Source organism: Euwallacea fornicatus, chromosome 16 (genome assembly GCF_040115645.1).
Source record: "Euwallacea fornicatus isolate EFF26 chromosome 16, ASM4011564v1, whole genome shotgun sequence".
Lineage (NCBI taxonomy): Eukaryota > Metazoa > Arthropoda > Insecta > Coleoptera > Curculionidae > Euwallacea > Euwallacea fornicatus.
This window is the reverse complement of record NC_089556.1, coordinates 509,045-527,508: the sequence shown is the minus strand read 5'-3', so window position 1 is coordinate 527,508 and position 18,464 is coordinate 509,045. Positions and strand designations below refer to the sequence as shown.

The window sequence follows — 18,464 nt, the reverse complement described above, 5'->3', positions numbered from 1 at the left end:
TTGTTTTAATAAACAAATTTATGTCGTAAAAGTTGTTTATTTTCTGCGATTTATATACTGGGTGTTTCTTAACTACGTGTAAAGTATTTAAAGGCGTAATCCTCGACTGATTTTGAGTCAAAAATGTCTAATAAACATAAGTCCGCAAATGCCTTGTTTCCAAGATACAGGGTGTTGACTGAAAGACGTTGAAAGAGGTTTTTAAAGGTTTGGTGGTTGGGAGCTTGGTGGTTTGGAAACCTTTCCATGTAAATTCCAAATACTTACCATCAGCAAGGCCGTAAACAAAAACCATATTGGCCATTTCTTGATTAGTGTAATTAGGCATTTGAAAAATGTTCAAAACTGAGGTATAATCTGATTTTTGGGACACAGAACTAAATTCTTTCACTTTAGAGAGTAAAACACCAAAATAACACTGACTATCTTGTTTATAGTAGTGGAAGTAGCAAAAAAAACTAACAATAAACAAGTTAGTAAATACCACCAAACCTTTTTCAACCTCTTTCAGTCAACACCCTGTATCTTGGAAACAAGGCATTTGCGGACATATGTTTATTAGACATTTTTGCCTCAAAATCAGTCGAGGATTACGCCTCTAAATTTTTTACACGTAGTTAGGAAACACCCTGTATAGATCACTGGGCGCTGATGGGTTAATAATATTGCAGAGAGTATTTTTCCAAATATATCCCGAAAATTCGACTCAAAGTCGGACTTCAAGTAAGGCAGTTGCAGCCGTCCAAAGTCGTCGTTTAATGTCTCGAAGAGCAATCTAAAAATAAAATTTTCAAAAGTTGCTCGAACACGTCAACTGCGTTTCGACTTGAATTTTCACCGTACAAAACTCGAACAAAATCAGTCGAAAATCGGAATTTACAGAATTTTTCCTCAGTTGTGCGAATACTTTTTTGAGCGACTCGACATAATTCCACGACGATCTCTTGAACGCTAAGAACACGAGGTTTCACAGTCCGAGATATGACTTAATCTTGCAATGACGAAATAAGATGGTGAACCCGTCACGGACATACAATGCTCTTTCGACCTGGAAAGATCTAGGAGCAATAGAACCGGAATTTGAACGGAACTTGAAACATCCGATGGGTTCCGGAATATTTCCGGAACGTGCAAAGTCGCCTTTTAAGTGGTCAAGCAGAAGAGACTCAGTTGATCCGTTTGCCGTTAGAAGAGGTGATTCTATGGTCGCCCTGCGACTTGCGTCTGAAAATGGTGAACGCATTGAGCAGTGTATTATACCAAATACCAAGACGTAAACCCCGTCCAATCAAGATTATTGCACGGCACACATTAATTTTGTTTCGGGACCACCTGCCCCTCATACATGACGGTAGCCGGTGGCGTAGCATGAGGGCTGTATTAAATAGTTTTCTTCTTTTTTCTTTTTTTTGGTTTTTGGCTTTCTTTATCTTGACGTCGGCAGGTGCTCCTAAATATCTACCTGATGCCTGCCTGCATCAGGTTTCGCTTTTTTTTTTTTTCTGTTTTTTGCTTTTGGTCTTCAATCACGCATTTGTAAGTCAAGCGATTACGTGCGGATAAAAGCTCCCCAAGAAGTTCCTAAAGTGCTGCCCGCGAAAACTAAAAGTGTTATTGAGGCGAACGTTCGTGTTAGGTAATAGAGACTTCGAAAAGTGTCCTATCCCAACAATATTTACGTTTAATGTAAACATGTTTTTTAGAGCTCGAGTTCCTGTTGTAATGGCGTAAGTTCAAGGCTGCGAGTGATGCTAATCGTCTGTGATTGTTTACACTATAAATATACCTGTCGTCTAGTGCTAAGAAATGATAAGGCATTCTTGGAAACGTAAATTGGTGAATTGAAATAATAGCGGCGGATTATTTGATTTTAAACACGCCTAGTGTGTGTCGGGAAAAATGGAGCCTGCTCGGCTCCATGTGGATCTGTGGAAATTTCATTTCCAAAAATTGCTGCATCACATCGGACGCACGAAGCTCAGCTCTCCAGTGAACAGATTATTTTGCGGTGACGTTTACAGTAGATAAGTGTTCAACATTTTCCAAAGGAACACTGTTCAGCCGCACCGGCAAAAGATGAAACTGGAGGAGCAGATTTCGCAACGGCAACAGTGGCAACAACAAATTTGCTTGTTGAACCCTTTTTGGTTGCGACAAAAATCAGTGGCGCACCTTCTTTTTCTTCAAACGCACCGAAGCAATTTGGAATTCCTATTTCGTCACGATGTCAACCCATGACGTGTCAAATTTTCTATTTTTTTACTCGTGTCAAAATGGTTTTGAGTAAGTTTGCATTGTACTGCATGTTCTTATTGCAATTGACGCCCCTTTACGTACCAAATTTCATAGAAATACCCCGAGCGGTTTCGGAAACGTTAATCGATTTCCGTTTTTTCCCAAAACTGCAGCCCTCCGTGTTAGCAACGGAGCGTTTTTGGAGCACAGTTTAATACGACAAACTATCACGGTTTTTCATGCAGAATCCCACCTTTAAATATCAGCCCGTCGTTAAGAAACATCCTGTATACAAAACGACACTCTAACGCGGCATTCAGTCACTCGACGGCTTCCAAGAGGCCCACGCCAAGACGAGCATTTGTGCCATCCTGCATTGCCGTTCGTCTCCAACAACTCCGGAGTTACTAATCAAATCGTCGACTTCAAGTCGGGTTAAAAAATTATGATTGCACAATGGGCTTTGTCCGATTTTAGTTCAATTTATGACCAATTAATTGAGCGCCTAACGTAAATAGCCCAAATTACATCAGCTCCGAACTGACCTGTTCGAAGTGTTTTCAGCAACAGCAGCGCGAATCGGTCCGAGTAACCTCGACCGACCGGTGCAGCCCGCACTAAAATAAATTATTCCCAACATAAAATTAGCGGCCTTTTAACGCACGTTTTAACTGTGGTTAAATAGAGTTGTATTAACACGTTCGCCAAGCTCTTCTGACTGGATTTCTGACCTGGAGATGATTTGGCAAAAATATGATACTTTGATGTTCATAGGTCAAAATGCGGCGAATCACCTATCGCGTTTCTACTCACATCTTGCACTGTCATAACGTTGTATATGTTCATTAATTTTAATGATTTTGTCAGGCATGGGCCGGGAGTTGAGAGCGCGCAAAGGGGTGTCTTAAATGCAGCTAAGCTAAGTTTTAATAAATGAGCTCGTACATTTAATTGAGGAACTTAGGAGTTTTCGTCGGAAACTACTACCGCAAGACTCGAGACCTAAGTCACTGTCAAGCAACTTCTTACAGCAATTATCTACGTACGGGTTCGCCCTTGGGAGCTGACACAATCCGCATAGAGAAAATTACAAGTTCGATAATGCGTCTTCGTTCCGTGGAAAAAGACCCGACCAGCGGATTCTGACGTCAGATTTTTTTCAACAAAACGCAATCGCTTTGAACTCGTCAGCTTCCGTGCGTGGATCGTGCCAGCTCTCAGAGGCGAACGCCGCAGATCACTCGAGGCGACACTCACCTTCCCACCAGCATGGTATACAAAATCACCCCCAACGACCACATGTCGGCTGCTTTCCCCGAATACTGTCCGGCTTTTAGGATTTCAGGACTAACGTAGGCAGGACAACCCCTTTTGTCTTGCAGCCAATCGGACTCCGGCTGCTCTAGCATCACCGCGTCTTCGAAGGACTCGAGTTTGAGGTTCGTCCTGAAAAAGAAAAGAAGATTTGGTAGGAGTGTTCTTGCTGTTGCTTGGAAACTCGAAATGAATGTGCCGAAAAAGCGTCACATCGCACACTCGGTCTGCGGTGTGCAAACGTCGTAGCCACAACAACAAACTCTGGTTTGATATTTACATAAACAGACATTGCATCGCTGGTAAGGACAAAACATAACTAGACATCATTTGCTTATCAATTAACCATCTTTTATTGTGTCATTAGGTAATGCTGCAACATTGACGAAACGAAATTTCGTAGCCCAATTATCGAATATAATAGCACTGTTGTTGCGACAAAATGATCTCCACATCCTCAATTGCCCAATGCTGATTTTGGATTCAATAGCACACACGAGCAATATTCGGATAAATCATGAGGATATTCATTGTTTGAACGGTTTTGGCCTCACGGTGCGCGTCAGCTATCTATTTACAATGCGTGCCGAGCAGATGGCCAGGTACGAAATCCGAAAAAGGGCCGTGAGGTATAGTTCGACTTTCCGCATTTCTTACGAACGTGCGAGTGAGCGATGTCGAAACGCCGTAGCGTTATAACACTATAGAAATTGATTTTATTAGCAGGTTCATTGTACTTGGATGCAGATACGTTGCGTCATGCCGAATGAATAACAATATGAAATAACTATTTAGAAGCACTTTATGTATCTACATCGCATTCAAAACGAAGCTTCTAAACTGGTGGCTTCCCCAAGTGAGTCGATTAGTGAGCGCTTTGTAATCGTAAACAAAGCATACGTGCCTGGAGTCAAACAGCAACCACGATCCTTCTGAAATTGCGCAATTTTTCTCAACTCTCAAAATTATTTATCATGGGGTTGAGAATAAAGAATGTGCTCACTCAGCACTTGCGATTGTAACTATTGCAAGATCACAATTACTGATCCAAACAAAAATTATGCTGACAAGTGATTACTAATTTGTATTTTCCTGCGTTCGTTGGAAATAGATTGTATTGAAAATTTGTCTAAAGTGACTAATAATTCTTGGTGAGCAAGTATGACAGACGTGCGGTAAGTGTTATCGTCTCCTTGTTGGGAAGCTTTCTGCACGAAGTGGCAATAAGGAACTTTCAAGAGCTTGCGCAACGTTAGATGGCATATATTAAGTTGAACTCAATTAAGTAGGCAGGCACGAAGTTCTGATATCAGAAGTTGCAAACCTGTTGTTTCTAGCAAGGATTAACGCGTTACTTTGGCCGAGAAATAAAGGCCAGTCGTGCACTCGCACGTTCGCATTGATTGATTTGTTCCGACGGGAATATCAACAAATAATAATTAATTTGTCGTATTACGGTTTCCATTGATTTAGATTTCATAATTTACCAGCATCCGAGCGTGTGCAAGAAGTGTTGTTTCCTGCTCGCATTTCCAAGGCCGCACTTTGTGTATTATAATTCATTTCTTAAACCACGTAAATTTACATGAATTGTGCTCCAGCTCTGTCCGCGACAAAAAATGTTACGTTAAAATAATGCAAAAAGCAAATCGCCGGTACTCAGATCTGGTGGCCTTGCTGGCCCTTTCAATCATCAAAGCGCACTAAAAAACTTGTTCTCTTGGGAAATTATTAACGATCAATTGTGGAGAAGTACAGAATTTGTGGAAGGCTAATTGGATCGGCCGTTTCGCTCTGACGTGGGAAATTGACGATATTAGGGGCAGAAAGTGTTTGAAATTGTCGACTTCAAGATGTGCTGCTGCAAATGCGAACACAAACTCGGCCACTTCTGGTTTCAAACTCGCACACTACTTTAAATTAATGATTACATAAAAATAACATACATTTCGTGAAGTGTATTAAGAAACTAGTAAAAAAACTGGAAGAACTGGTTACATCGCTGCACGTCTGTGTGTATAACAAAGACTTTTTGGTTACCGTTTCAACTCGAAATATATTGACCCCGAATATGATGAGTAATTCGCTAATATAAACCTCGGGGGCTGGGACTAAAGGTGAAAATGGAATCGCCAGATTTTGACGAACGAATGAGCTGCATTTAGGTGGTTCCCATAAAACCGATTTTTGAGAACTCTCGGATAGCTCTGTTATCTCTTTCCTCGCGACTCACTTTTGGCGTTCGTCGAGGCAACACGACACACTCGACCAAGATTAATGCTTCCATCTGCCTATCATAATTATCATGCTTATGGTCAAAATACCAAATATAGCAAAGGCAGTTCTACCGCCTTGAACAATTTCAAAATCGTTGCAATAAGTGAAAAGGTTCAAGTAGAATATTCAATAGCAGCACATTTTCAACTCGCGATACTTCTAGAGCCTCGTACACCTATAAATCACCATTCTTCTTCTCCTGGTTTCTGGTCTAGGATGGGCGCAAAATGTAAGTCTGAACAGCTATGTGCCTGTTGCTAACAGACCGGTCATTGATTTTGCGACCGATTAGGTCCTTCAACCATGAACTGGCTTAAACACGTCAAATTGATTACTTGTAATTCTTAAAAACAAATTCGTAAACTGTTATTTTCTGTGATATCGCGTTTGTTTTCGATGCATAACCACGAAAGTGCAATTAAAAATTGTTCTAGGAACGACTCTTGGACTGAGTAATGGTTTATCCAGAAATGAGGCAAACATACGCACAACAAAAAAGATAAGTTTGGGTCTCGCTGTTCTTAAATGTGTTTGCGCTGAAATGAACTGGGATTGAAGGCGATTTTGTAATATTTAGGTGCCTACACAGCGAGATAACAATGTTTCTCAACACACATTTTCATTCCAGTGGCGCGATTGCAAAACCCTAATACTCTTGACATGTGGATTCTTCTTATCACTATCCTGTTTCGCAACAACTTCGAAAGCTTCGACCTTGGCACGATAGCATTTACACCTCGCTAAACAGCTCTCACAGCTTTATCTCGGCCTATTTATGATGTGAGCAAACCATTATCGTTACATCATGACAAGAAAAATCAAAGAGGATCGAAGCCGAAAAGCGACGGCTTCGTGGAGGTTTACAAAGCAGAGCAACGTCGAACCAAAATTAGTCGAAATCGTTCGACGGAAATCTGCCATCTACCGGCGCCTTCGTCGCGTTGTTTTGTCGTCGGAGACGCGTGACACGCAGGCGCGACGTGGAACGTCAAAGTTATTTCTTCCAATTTAACCGTCCCGGATTAGGGAGTTCGTTTACAAAAAAGGCAGAGCAGAGCTGTAAAAAACAATCATTTTCGATCATCGGGCCTATCTGCATAACTCCAAGTTAACCTGTATCGATTTTAACCCTCAAAAATCTACCCCTTAGGGCGTGTTTGGGACGTCTAAAATAGACTCTGCAGTGCACTGCGATGGAGATGATTTTGGTGGACGTTCGGTGAAGGTTCGAAAGTGGCAACACACTGAGGTCATTTCGGGTTAGTTGAGACTAATAGAACGGTAATTTTGCTGAGTGTATCGAATGATGAAAGACAATCTTGAAGATCTTGAGATTAGTTCGCGTCGATTTCGATTGAAAAAGCAGCAGTGCAACAGCAGCAGCAACAGACTTTAGTCCAAAGAAACCTGATTTAAGCAGAATGCATGAGACTGCAATAGTTCTTCCCCATTTCTTATAAGCGCAGTGTTTGAGACTAATTTATCCACGTCCGAGCGTACGCCGAACAAATAAATTGACGAAGTTGTGTAATAATTGCGGAGGACGGAAGGAAATTTGGTTGCCAAGCAACACCCTCAACAAAATCGCTTCGAGCTAACTGGACCATTCCCACATATGAAGAAAAATCTTAATCATGCCTTAAGTAAAGGTTGCTTGGGCAATGAATTATTGCACAAATTTTCCTTTTCACTTTTAGGAATTTAGATGTCATAATGATTGCATATCGATAAGTCCTTAATATTTACGAACGGTAAATATTCAAATCTACTAGAATTTCTCTACAAAATTCGCGGTTTTCTCCCAATATTCCTCGTAAAAATCGGCGGTTTAAGTGATTGCAGCTAATATGAATAATACTATACGTGTAACTGCAACTTATTTCTGGTCTCTGAGAGAACGCGGCACTTGCAACACCCGACAAGATTTGCCAATCTCAAGTAGGTGCCAGATTTTAATGATATTTTCAATGACCGGGTCGTATTTAGAATTCAGTTTTGAAACACGACCATTATGTTTGTTAAAGGTACTCGACGTAAACGCTTTGCAATAGCAACCAAATTGGTATGTTGCTGATTATAAACGCAATATCTCGCTCATTATTATCGTAAAAAGTTGCAGTTTCAAACGTACGAGTTGCACAAAGGGAATAAATTAAAGGTAGTTTATATAAATATTTGTTATTAGGGAAATGCCTAGGAATTTAATTGCTCACTCGCTAATTAGGTAGTAAATTGTCTCGTATCCCAGAGAAGGGTTTTTTCAAAATTTTCGATGAGCACAATATTGATCGACTTATTGTCAACGAGACTTAATAAGTTACCGTTTGAAGTATCTTGAATGTTACCACATAAAATAAATATATGGCGAAATAATCGCTGGTAGTAAGGTTTCAGTGAAATCCACTAAAATTAGGTGCAAAAATTACTCACGTTAAATATGTGCTTAAAGGTTTGACATAAACAATTACATAAAAGCGCGCCAGTTGATAAATCTTTATATACTTCATGTCGAAATGTGCCTGAACACAAGTCGTAAATGCGTTTAAAATCCGAGAAGTATTGATTTCAATTCTGACCTATAAGTAGTTTACTAAGCAGCTAGATAACTGCGCATTAAGCATTCTCCATCACGCCAATTAAACATTCAATAACAGTCAGTCACATCTATTCAAAGCCGCCAGAAGCCAACCAGTAAATATTCCACTGACTACCTCTGCGTCTGCCGCGTGTGCAAAATTCGCTGTCATCTTCTTCTCAAGGTCTATGAGGTGTCCTGGGGCACACCGCTCGGTAAGCACCAATCGCGGAAGTCTTCGGCGAGAACCTTGGCCGCCGCACAGACCAGGTCTAGCCCCAGTCGATGACTTCGCTGGTATGGTATGGCATGATCTGGGGCACTTCCGCGTATCTATGCGCCATTATAATGCTCGTGCTCCGACCTAGACGGTTTCGGTCTTCAATAGATGTTGATGATTTTGATCAAAATGAGAGAGGAGCTGGGAGGGACGGCTTGGGAGAGGAAAGGCAGTCTTCTCGAAGAGAACCGAGCTAATATGAGAGATGGTTCGATTATTTGTCACGTTCTTTTTACCAACGTCGATCCCTCATTAAATATTTATATATAAATATTTTTTTTTTTTGGAGGACCTGCATAGGCCCGCGTGCTGGTGCAATCCCAGTAGTCACGTTCCATTCACGCAGAGGAAAGCAACATAAAGATAGATTGAATGCCATTAAGACAAGATTACCTGAGATGATTAAGACTACAGATAAGGACATGTGAATGAACAGGCGATCATCGCTACGGTAGGAATCCATGACGGAATCGATTATTTTTATGCTTTTGGTCTGAAGACCTGGGATCAGGAGAAAGCTGTTAACCGTGCCACTGCACAACCTGGGAAACGTTCTCTCATGATGAAAACTAAGTCGTTGAAAACTTCCCAAGGCTCCGAAGAGATTTTCTTTTTTCACCTGCAATATCAAAACAAAAACGTGTACCACCCCCCACCGCGAACGCGCAACCTCTGCGATGCTTATCACGGTCCAAACCAAAACAGGCCAATGGCCAAAACAGAAAAAGGACCAAATTGCGGGTCTTTCGGCCGCATTACACTCGAGTGAGTATCATGTGACCAGGTCGCGTGGCAGATGGTCTGAACACTTGGCCAATCCGAGCAAAAAAAAAACAAAACCCAAAGGCAGAAAAAAGGTCTCGCATTGTTGGTACCTTTACACGAAGAATGAGAGTGTATAAAGGTGGCAGATGTGCAGGTAATGGTTGCGTGTAGGAGAGAAACAGGTATATTAAAGGAAACATATATTTCGCGTTTTGTCAGTTTTTGGAAGAAATTGTGAAGGTTTCGCCAAAAAAGCGGTCTTAAATAGTTTTTCGTAGGCGCTACGGCGCAGCCCAGGCAAACAACACAAAAAGAGTCCGAGGCCAAATCGGACAAAGACACCCAAATATGTGAAGTTGGTGCGGGGGTTAGAACGTGCATAGGCAGGTAAAAATGTGTCCCATATACTTCGCAAGCAGATGGTAGACCCAACTCCACAGACATTTACACGCCAGAGGAACATTTCATCCAGCATGATTACAACAAAAAAGCTATTTCAAAACTATAACTGTGCTTTCCGATTAACAGTATGCAAGAACCGGGCTTGGCCAAGACGTTCGTTTGTTTAAAATTGCATCATATCGTTTTTGAATAATCGTCATTGACGCAAGAATACGGCTTTCTTTGGCCTGGACGATGACCGAGGACTGACGGTGATAGTTTTGCCGAATTCAGTTCACCGACCAGGACATCGGCGGGACAATTAGATGCGAGAGCAAATTTCTCGAGAGGTCTTTGACGATTCAGTGCGCTTCTCGAATCTCGCAAATCTACGAATATTGGGGTAGTGCGGTGACAACTTTGCTCGCTCTAGTTCGTCAAAGGGCACCCCCCCAAAGAGCGATTCGACGAGAACTCTTTGATGGCTCAAGCTGCTAATGCCCGTGAAACTCGCAATATTAATTCCGCGTGCCGTTCTCTCGTTTTGGGTTATCTACCGGGCGTTCGGGTCTCGCAGCGTTTTGACGGGAAAATCACATTTCTCGGCTAGATAGGGAAAAACGAGCGTACACGCCACGAGTTCGATTTTTGAGAGAACATTAATGGCCAAAATTTGAAGAGCGCCCCCTAGCGCCGCGGAGTGTAACAACATCGAAACGTGGCGTTTGTCATTAATGTTTTCTGAAAAATCAAACTCTTGACGTATCGGCTAGTTTTTCCCTATCTAGTCGGAAAATGGGGTTTTTCCCGTCAAAACACTCCAAATCCGAGCACTCGTACCTTAACACGTATCAACAATCGTTTTGAATTGCACGAGCGTAGCATGGCCGAGGTCCGAAGCTGAGTACACATCGCTGAATCCAAGTCTCCAAACGGCACATCGGTGAGCGGTTCGTCGAGAATTCTTTGATTGTTCAACGTGTGAAGCCCTTTTCTCTTTTCGGTGTTATGCACATCAATACGTACCAACAGTTATCTCGAATTTCGTAAGTGTTTCCGTTAGTGGATATTAACCGCGCTTGACCCCCGTGCGAATTCAAAATTTCTTCATGACACCTCATTAAAGGAGGTCACATAGTTTGTTCGTGTTTATATGCAAAGTTCCTGTTTTTGATTTAGTAGCTGCCTAGCGCTTATCGGCTTTCGCCGCTAAAAATATTATTTATTTATTTAAATACTTTTATTTGTTCGGTACGAAATTACTAAAATCAATTAACATATTGCATTAAATTTTCAGATAGCAATTTACACATACCAATTAGTTAGTGTGCCCCGATGAACTGTTCACATTATTTTAAGTTCCGTGTCGAAATTCGTGGAAATAGAGCAACACTGGATCTTTGCTCTCTTAGACGTTTTCGTTGGAGATATCGTCAGAATGAATTCGGTATTTACAAATAATAGTATTTCTCGCTCGTATGCCGATGTAAATATACAGATAGGATCATAAATTATGCACTGTTTCATGTAATACGAGTAATAAGGCCGTTTATGAGCTCGATAGAAAGGACTCTGCATTCACGAAGGTTTGTTGTGGTAAGAACATGAAACTACATTGCAACGGGGAATGGCATTAGTCCTCAAAAGGTGAGCGAATGACCGGGAGCAAAGCCCAAAATTTTGCCAAATTATCTGCCCTGGCATTGGCTGCAAGAGGGAAGCTTGGAAAGCACATGGCAAAAGCGAAGTTCCGCGATTTTCAAGGAACCATCTCCCGGATAAAGTTACCCGGACTTCGATGAGCGCCACCTAGCGCCAAATTAGTATTATACTGTTTTCTTAACTTTAACAAGAAATTAATTTGCCTCGAAAGAAAGAATCTGACCAATAGTTAGACTCTATTCCGATGGTCATTAGCTTGTAGCCAAAGTTAACCACAAACTGATAATTTGGCCCTTAGCAAGTCAACTGACACGACTTTTTCTGCGCAAACGCACCTGCATAATATCGAATTGCGACTTCCAATTGCGCTATGCACTTCCAGCCCAACCAGCGATTGTTATATATATTTATTTATTTATTTGTGTGTGTGTATAATGACATTAACATCAAGATAATGTAAGTATGTTGATTTTAATGGTAGACTTTGTAACCCTTTGATAGCACAAATTGGTAAAAGTGCGTTGTTTTGGCTTTGAGAGAAGAAACATGCTCAATTACTAGAATAAACAACAATTGTTATTTTACAAACTGCACATCTCTACAAGGTCATAGAGGAACTTCGAATCCACCTTGTGGTTCTTCAGGTAGTCTGGGGCACGTTCTGACAGGCTCAGATAAGGGCCGAACCTCTCCGAACTGGTCTGCTCAAAGCAACATACCAACTAGGCGACACAATTCTAAGCACCTATCATTCTCTTGATAGTAACGTCAATTAGAACTAAAATACTTCCTAAATCTCCCCTAATGTATTCCGAGTATTTACATAAAATATTCTGCCATCTTCAAGGATTATAGTGCTAGCCAAGTGTCGAGTGACCAGGCTTTGTCTTGCAAGAACTGCTGCTGATGACCAGACTTTGTACTGCCGTTCTTAAAGGGAATGACATAAATACTTAATGTTTTCATTAGATATGTGGTTAAGTGCCTTTGTTCCATTATCTAGAAGACAAAGGCCATATCTCCCTCGGGTTAAGCGGGTATTTCCGGTTGAAGCTGTTTGATTTTTCAAGTTCACACAATTATACATTGACTTAACAACGTGAATCTTCACAAAAACTATACGTGAGGTCACGTTTGAATTTTTATCACAACAAGGTTCGTTGTAACCTAGATAAACTGCATCGCGAATTTACCATCGCTCTTGTAGAGTCAACGAACTTTCACATTTCTTGATGGTTGGTACCCTGACACCGAGTTCACTATCACTGGATATGGATCTTTAAACACGTGTATTTTTGTAAAATTCCAGCAAAAGTTAACGTTTTGATGACTTTTACTGATTCTTTTCCCGGAATGTAACCTGATAGTCACCTCTCTGAAGCGTGGCTCATAAGCGCGACTTCCCGTTTTGCATAAACAGAAACATTCTGTTGGTTTTGGTTTCGATCCAATGAAAATACCATATGAACAAAAAGAAAGACATTATTTTACGTAGAAAGACAAAATAACAGAAATAAATCAAGCGAGTCCGTGACCGTGAGATCGTTTCGCAATGTCGAGATTCTTGGGGGCCGATTAATTTAGACGACTCGTTCTCGAATCAGGAAGTGTTTTTATCGTTTCCATTGTTCAGGGCTGTTGAATAATAGGCTCCGCCTACTTGAAGGATTTTGGAGATGCTCAATGATTGAAGATGACTCAAGTGCTCGTGCCGTTCCAGTTCCTCGAATTTGGAGAATGAGGAACGAGGGAAAGGATTCATTAGATCTTACAATTGGGGCGTACTAAATGCTAAATTGCCTTTTATTTCGGGAACTAAATTTTCCAATCTAAAGATCTCTCCAAGTTGATTCATGGGCAAGTCTACCAAGGGGATTTTCATAGGAATCGTCTTTTTTTTTAATATTTTGTCTGAGACGATCGAGGACCCCTCACGAAAACTCTCCGAAGCTTAAATGGAGAAATGTCTACAATTTTTACGACGACAAGCAAGATTTTCTCCAACTTTGGGAAGTTCACGTTTTGAATATTTTAGGAAGGGGCTGAACATCGAAACGACAAGAGTAAGGATTTTGGCAACGATGTGCCAACCCGCGTTTTCCAGTTTCGATTTCCGTGGGATTCCTCGAAGGTTCCTGCGATTTTCATAAAAATTATGAAATATTTAAAATTCAGGACGTTCTGATGGCAGAAACGTAGGGAAGAAAATAGTACGCGAGGTGCTAAAATCCACATAAAAGCCCGCATTTTTCTTTGTATCCACTTTAATAATTTGTTTTCTCCAAGCTTGGCTTTCCAATAGATCTCCATCGTTTTCGACGACAGGCACTTTCAAGAGTAAGTAAATTATCGAATGTACTAAAATCGCCCTTTAAGTGACAAATTAGAGCAGTCCAAGTGGGCGAAATTAAGATTGAGGGACGGCTAAAATCGTTCCCTAATTTTTGAAGAAGGACAACGAACGAACGCCCTCATTTCCAGCCATTAACAAAATTGTATAGTTCAAGAATAACATGGTTCAATCGCAGGATTTTCGTGTCGGAACAAATGACACCCACCTCTGATGGTCAAACCATTAACCGCAGAACGAACCAAAAAGAGAACTTTACGTCACTATACGTACGTTAATAATTTACGTATTGACCTAGCTCAAATACATCTCTATTTCAAGCATCCTCTTAATCGGTTACACCTGCAGGGGTTTTTGCAAAATCTAGGCCTCTAAAATTACGAAACACATTCGCGTCTGGAAAGGCAGTCAATACTTGTTTCAAAATGAGATGTATTAATACACACGAAGTACTTGAACGCACCGATCCGCCATTACCAAAATATTAGCCAACCTACAGTAAGTTTGTTAATTAGATGGCCCAATGTGTGATACGTGAATAACTCTGAATAAGGTGGATATGCGTGGCGAAACCTAGGGGTTGTGAGGTAGCCCAAACACCGCACAAACCCATTCTCTATTGTTGATACTGAACCTTTGGCTGGTCTATCTGGTTCTCCGTACATCTGCTATATATAAATCGCTGATTTCCGTAACAGAACCGGGTGACACTTTTGGGTCTAGGCATCAGGTAAAATGGTGGCCACTTATACTAAAACGCTGATCGGCTAGATTTGGTAGATCGTTTCCACATAATCTAAGAACTTCTTCACCGCCTATGCCTAGTATTATAAAACAGTATTGTATAATTTTTGATGGGTTATCTCTTTCTTCACCGACTTTGCAATGCGTAATTTGCGCCATTGCATTCTGCAGTGAACGTGCAATTCCTCGGAAATTCTCTTGCTGATTTTACAACAATATTTTTGCAAAACGGCCGATTGCAATTTTCTTATGAGGTATTATTAAAGCAATATGTTGCATTAGGTTATTTTAATGAGTCAGTGATTTCTGATAATATTTGTTGTAAAACCAAACTTGTTTTGTTTCAGGAAAAAAATTATTAATATTACAGCAAGTGTCGTGGAGTATGGAATTTTTGGAGCGAAGTGAAATATATTGTAGAATAGTGGTTAGTTCAGTAACCCCGTGAGGGGTCCCATGTAACGTTGGCACCATTAATAAACGCAGAACGAAACGTTTTTCTGGGCGCTTTTTGGGTGGTTTATGCCGGTCGCCAAGCCGATTCCAGAATCTCGCCCCAGGCTTCGCGGTAATGACGTTTTTGATTGAACAGCAAAACGATGTAAATTTAACCCGACGTAATGACCACAATGGGCCAGAAGTGACTGTTTTTCAAAACTACTTCTTTGCTACGACAATTAAATTTACCTTGAAACTTGAAGGACCAACAGTGCAATGAACCATTTCAAAGACTTCAAACATGTAGATTTTGATGCTTTTACGCTTAACGGCACTCCACTAGTCGCTTTTTGTCCAAACCGCTTAATCTTATTACCGAATTCCCTCGACATTTTTTAAATCCCAATTGCATAAGCATTACACTAATATTTTTGTCTCTCCAGTGTTAAATAATGGCAAAAATTTGCCAATACTCTGAAATTCATATTACTTCCGCCATCGCATTTAAAACAGTCTTTTTCTCAAAAGCCGAGGCTTATTGTAGATCTAATTTGTAGCAGGGGTACCTAGCCTAATCCTCGCCTAATGGACTAATTGAATAAAACCGCAATTGTGAAAATAACGGTTTGAGAAAGTGATAGGTGAACGTTTGATCGTTGCGGACAAAAATGGCGAGGTGCAATGAACGATGGCGGAAAGAAAGTGCAAAAAATGCATTTGCAGAATATTACGGAAAAGTGGAGAAATTTTACCATAATTATTGCCCGCACCATTATGTGGCGCAAACGCGAAGATATTATTTAATACCTTGCGGAATAGGCGAGAAATAAAAGACCGTTGATGCCGTAGAAGAAAATATTATGAAGATCTTAGCAGAAAAGGAATTTATGAGGTAAAAACTCTGCCTCTAAAGGATGTTTTTAGTTAACACCGACTTTCCACTATATCTCTACGCCTATGGGTTTCTTTGGAAAAAATGCAAAACTTGCAGCAATCAGCGGCCGCAAAATATAGAATAATTTGACCGATATTTCAATAGCATTATGCACCGCTCTTCCGTAATAGTGCAATGTACTTGGCGCGTGTTCCGTCTTTCTCCAACGTGCAACATTCACGCTGGCTGCTGCAATAATAATTATAATTAATGCTCTAGAGAGTGCGTGGATCGCATTAATTCCACACATAACCCTGAAGTAGGAAATGGAACGTATCCCAATCACAAAGGTCCGAGGAATAATGGAAAACTTCAAAATTTTATTTGGGTCCTCAGTGTCTCGCTCGGTTTTTCCAAATTCGAGACTCGAGAGATGACTTCATTGAGAACTGCGGTGTTCGCAAAAAGCACAGTAGCGCGACAACCCTGCGACGTTCATTTGTCAAGAGATCGCTCAGCAGTTACCATAGAGACGGCTCACAAGCGCAGGTAAGCCGGGTTGCTAAGCTCCATCTAATAGTTGGGTTGTGGCGATTTTATAGCGTGCTTCTGATTTGATTTAGTACCTCGCGCACATTAGAATTAATGAGGTACTCGAAAAAGATACTATGTTAAATGGCAGTATATTTCTGAGGTATTTGAACGAAACATTAAGCTATATCCTTAGGTTACATAAGATGTTCCACAATTTACATAATCTTACGCATAATCGCGAACAATAATTCCAAATCATCGTAAATAGCTCCACCTAAGTCCAAGTTATTAATGTGCTTGTAACGTTATCAAGAAGAAAGGCTTACACACGCAACGCAAGATACTAACGAGACACGATTGTCGCGTATTTCAGGGGGTCTCCGCTAACGCTTATCACATTTGTAACGAAACAATTTGTCGTTGACTAATCTGAAACTGTGAAAAATTGCATTCGAGTCCTGGTTCATCTGGCTGCGTTATTGCACCAGACTATCCAAGGTGATTCAAACTTGAATCAACGAAAACCACACGTCCCTTCGTCAAGGTCACCCGAATTTTACGGCTCAAAAGAGGACAATGTCAGTTTCCTTGAAACAAATCGTCCCTAGACGAAAAAATCGCCAATACCGTACCGAAATTCGCTTCCTTTCGGAACTACACATCGGCGCCAGTTCTCTCCTTCTCGCACCACCGCTACGGCTCGTTCTTGCGTCTCCGTCTAAAGCGCAGAAGCATGTGAATGAGTAATTGCTTTCATAGAACCTTGCGGGAACCTTAACCCACTTGCGGACTTAAGTTGCATTTTGTTACTCTTGGCCTTGTTTTTTTTTATACGAGCCTACGTCTTTATTAAGGTTATGAGGCGGTTGATTTTTTAAATACAAAGAGCGGTCCAAGAGATGATATTTAATCCTTGCTTTAGCATGCTCTAGATGTCGCAAACAATCGGAACTAGGTTTACTGGTTGTCGGATAAAAACGTCGCGTAGTCGATTTGGCTTATACTATTGCAACACAACTAGTAGTATCTGTTACAAAACCGTAAATACATAATTCAATCAAAAAATGCAATAAAGACGTGTAGTTAATACACCACACCTGCATGCCCTAGTTAAACCGAGATTAATTAACTGTACCTTAACTATTTTAACATCAAAACACTGAAAAGTCATATTTCAACCTGTACTAGTCGAACAAACAATCCTTTGAGCAATGCCACCGTTCTGCTATATGTGCATACATCTATCAAGCTTTAAAAATAATTTTCTGCAATGTAAGATTACAGTAATGTGCTTTATTTAAAGGTGTAGAATGGTGTCATAGACATTATTAGCAATTTTAATAAAACGATTAGAATCGGCTCAAGGAGAAGGCTTGAGACGTGGAGGTCTTGAATGGTTCTGAACTTTACCAGTATCGGAGACGCTGGCATTATCGTAGGCCCCGAAGATTACTACACAGATTAGATGGATGAAAAAGCCATACAGAAGAAAAAACAATTTGCGAACGATAAGTTCACCGGTGGAGAAGATTCTCCTCAAGGCAAGAGAAGGACGAGATATCGCTAGTTGTAAAATGAAGAAATTTGCAAATTTCATTCGATGAACAACTGATTTAGATCTCGCAACGTTTTCCCATCAAGACCGAAGACGTTAATTTGTCAAAAAATCCTGATAAGAACTCCTCTTTGTTTGTTGAAAATGTATTCAGAACAAATTTCGCCTATGTGAAAATGTAGGTTCGGTCGCCGAAGGCAACAGTGGCGTTTGTGCAACGGCCTAAAACAACGAGCGACGAGATTTAAACAATTTGTGCAACACTTGATGCAACAACGTCTCTTTCGACACTTACACCGTTCGTTCGACGGAACAGCTATTTCTAGTGGGTTGACGTGTGTGTGCATGTTTGCTTTATAATCGGTTTCGAAAATTTATTGCCTACAGGGAGTAACACCGGTTCGAAGTTGCGAATATCTTTCTCATGGTTGGACGGGCCGGCCTAAAAATGTCTGCAAATTGAGGCGGAAATTGACCTAT

At 40.8% G+C, this 18,464-nt stretch overlaps 1 protein-coding gene and 1 long non-coding RNA gene across 2 annotated transcripts in view; one reads left to right on the top strand and one right to left on the bottom strand.

The window, feature by feature from the left end:
- The window catches only part of LOC136344223 (tribbles homolog 2-like), a 40,364-nt gene that overhangs the window by 5,868 nt on the left and 16,032 nt on the right, over positions 1 to 18,464 (bottom strand). Inside the window, exon 4 of the mRNA XM_066291467.1 lies at positions 3,493 to 3,681. Coding sequence (XP_066147564.1) covers positions 3,493 to 3,681 — 189 coding nt within the window. The remainder of the gene's footprint in view (positions 1 to 3,492; positions 3,682 to 18,464) is intronic.
- LOC136344230 (uncharacterized) lies at positions 9,712 to 11,338 on the top strand. Its single transcript, XR_010732929.1, has 2 exons — positions 9,712 to 10,770; positions 11,125 to 11,338. It is a non-coding gene; the product is annotated as an uncharacterized lncRNA (long non-coding RNA).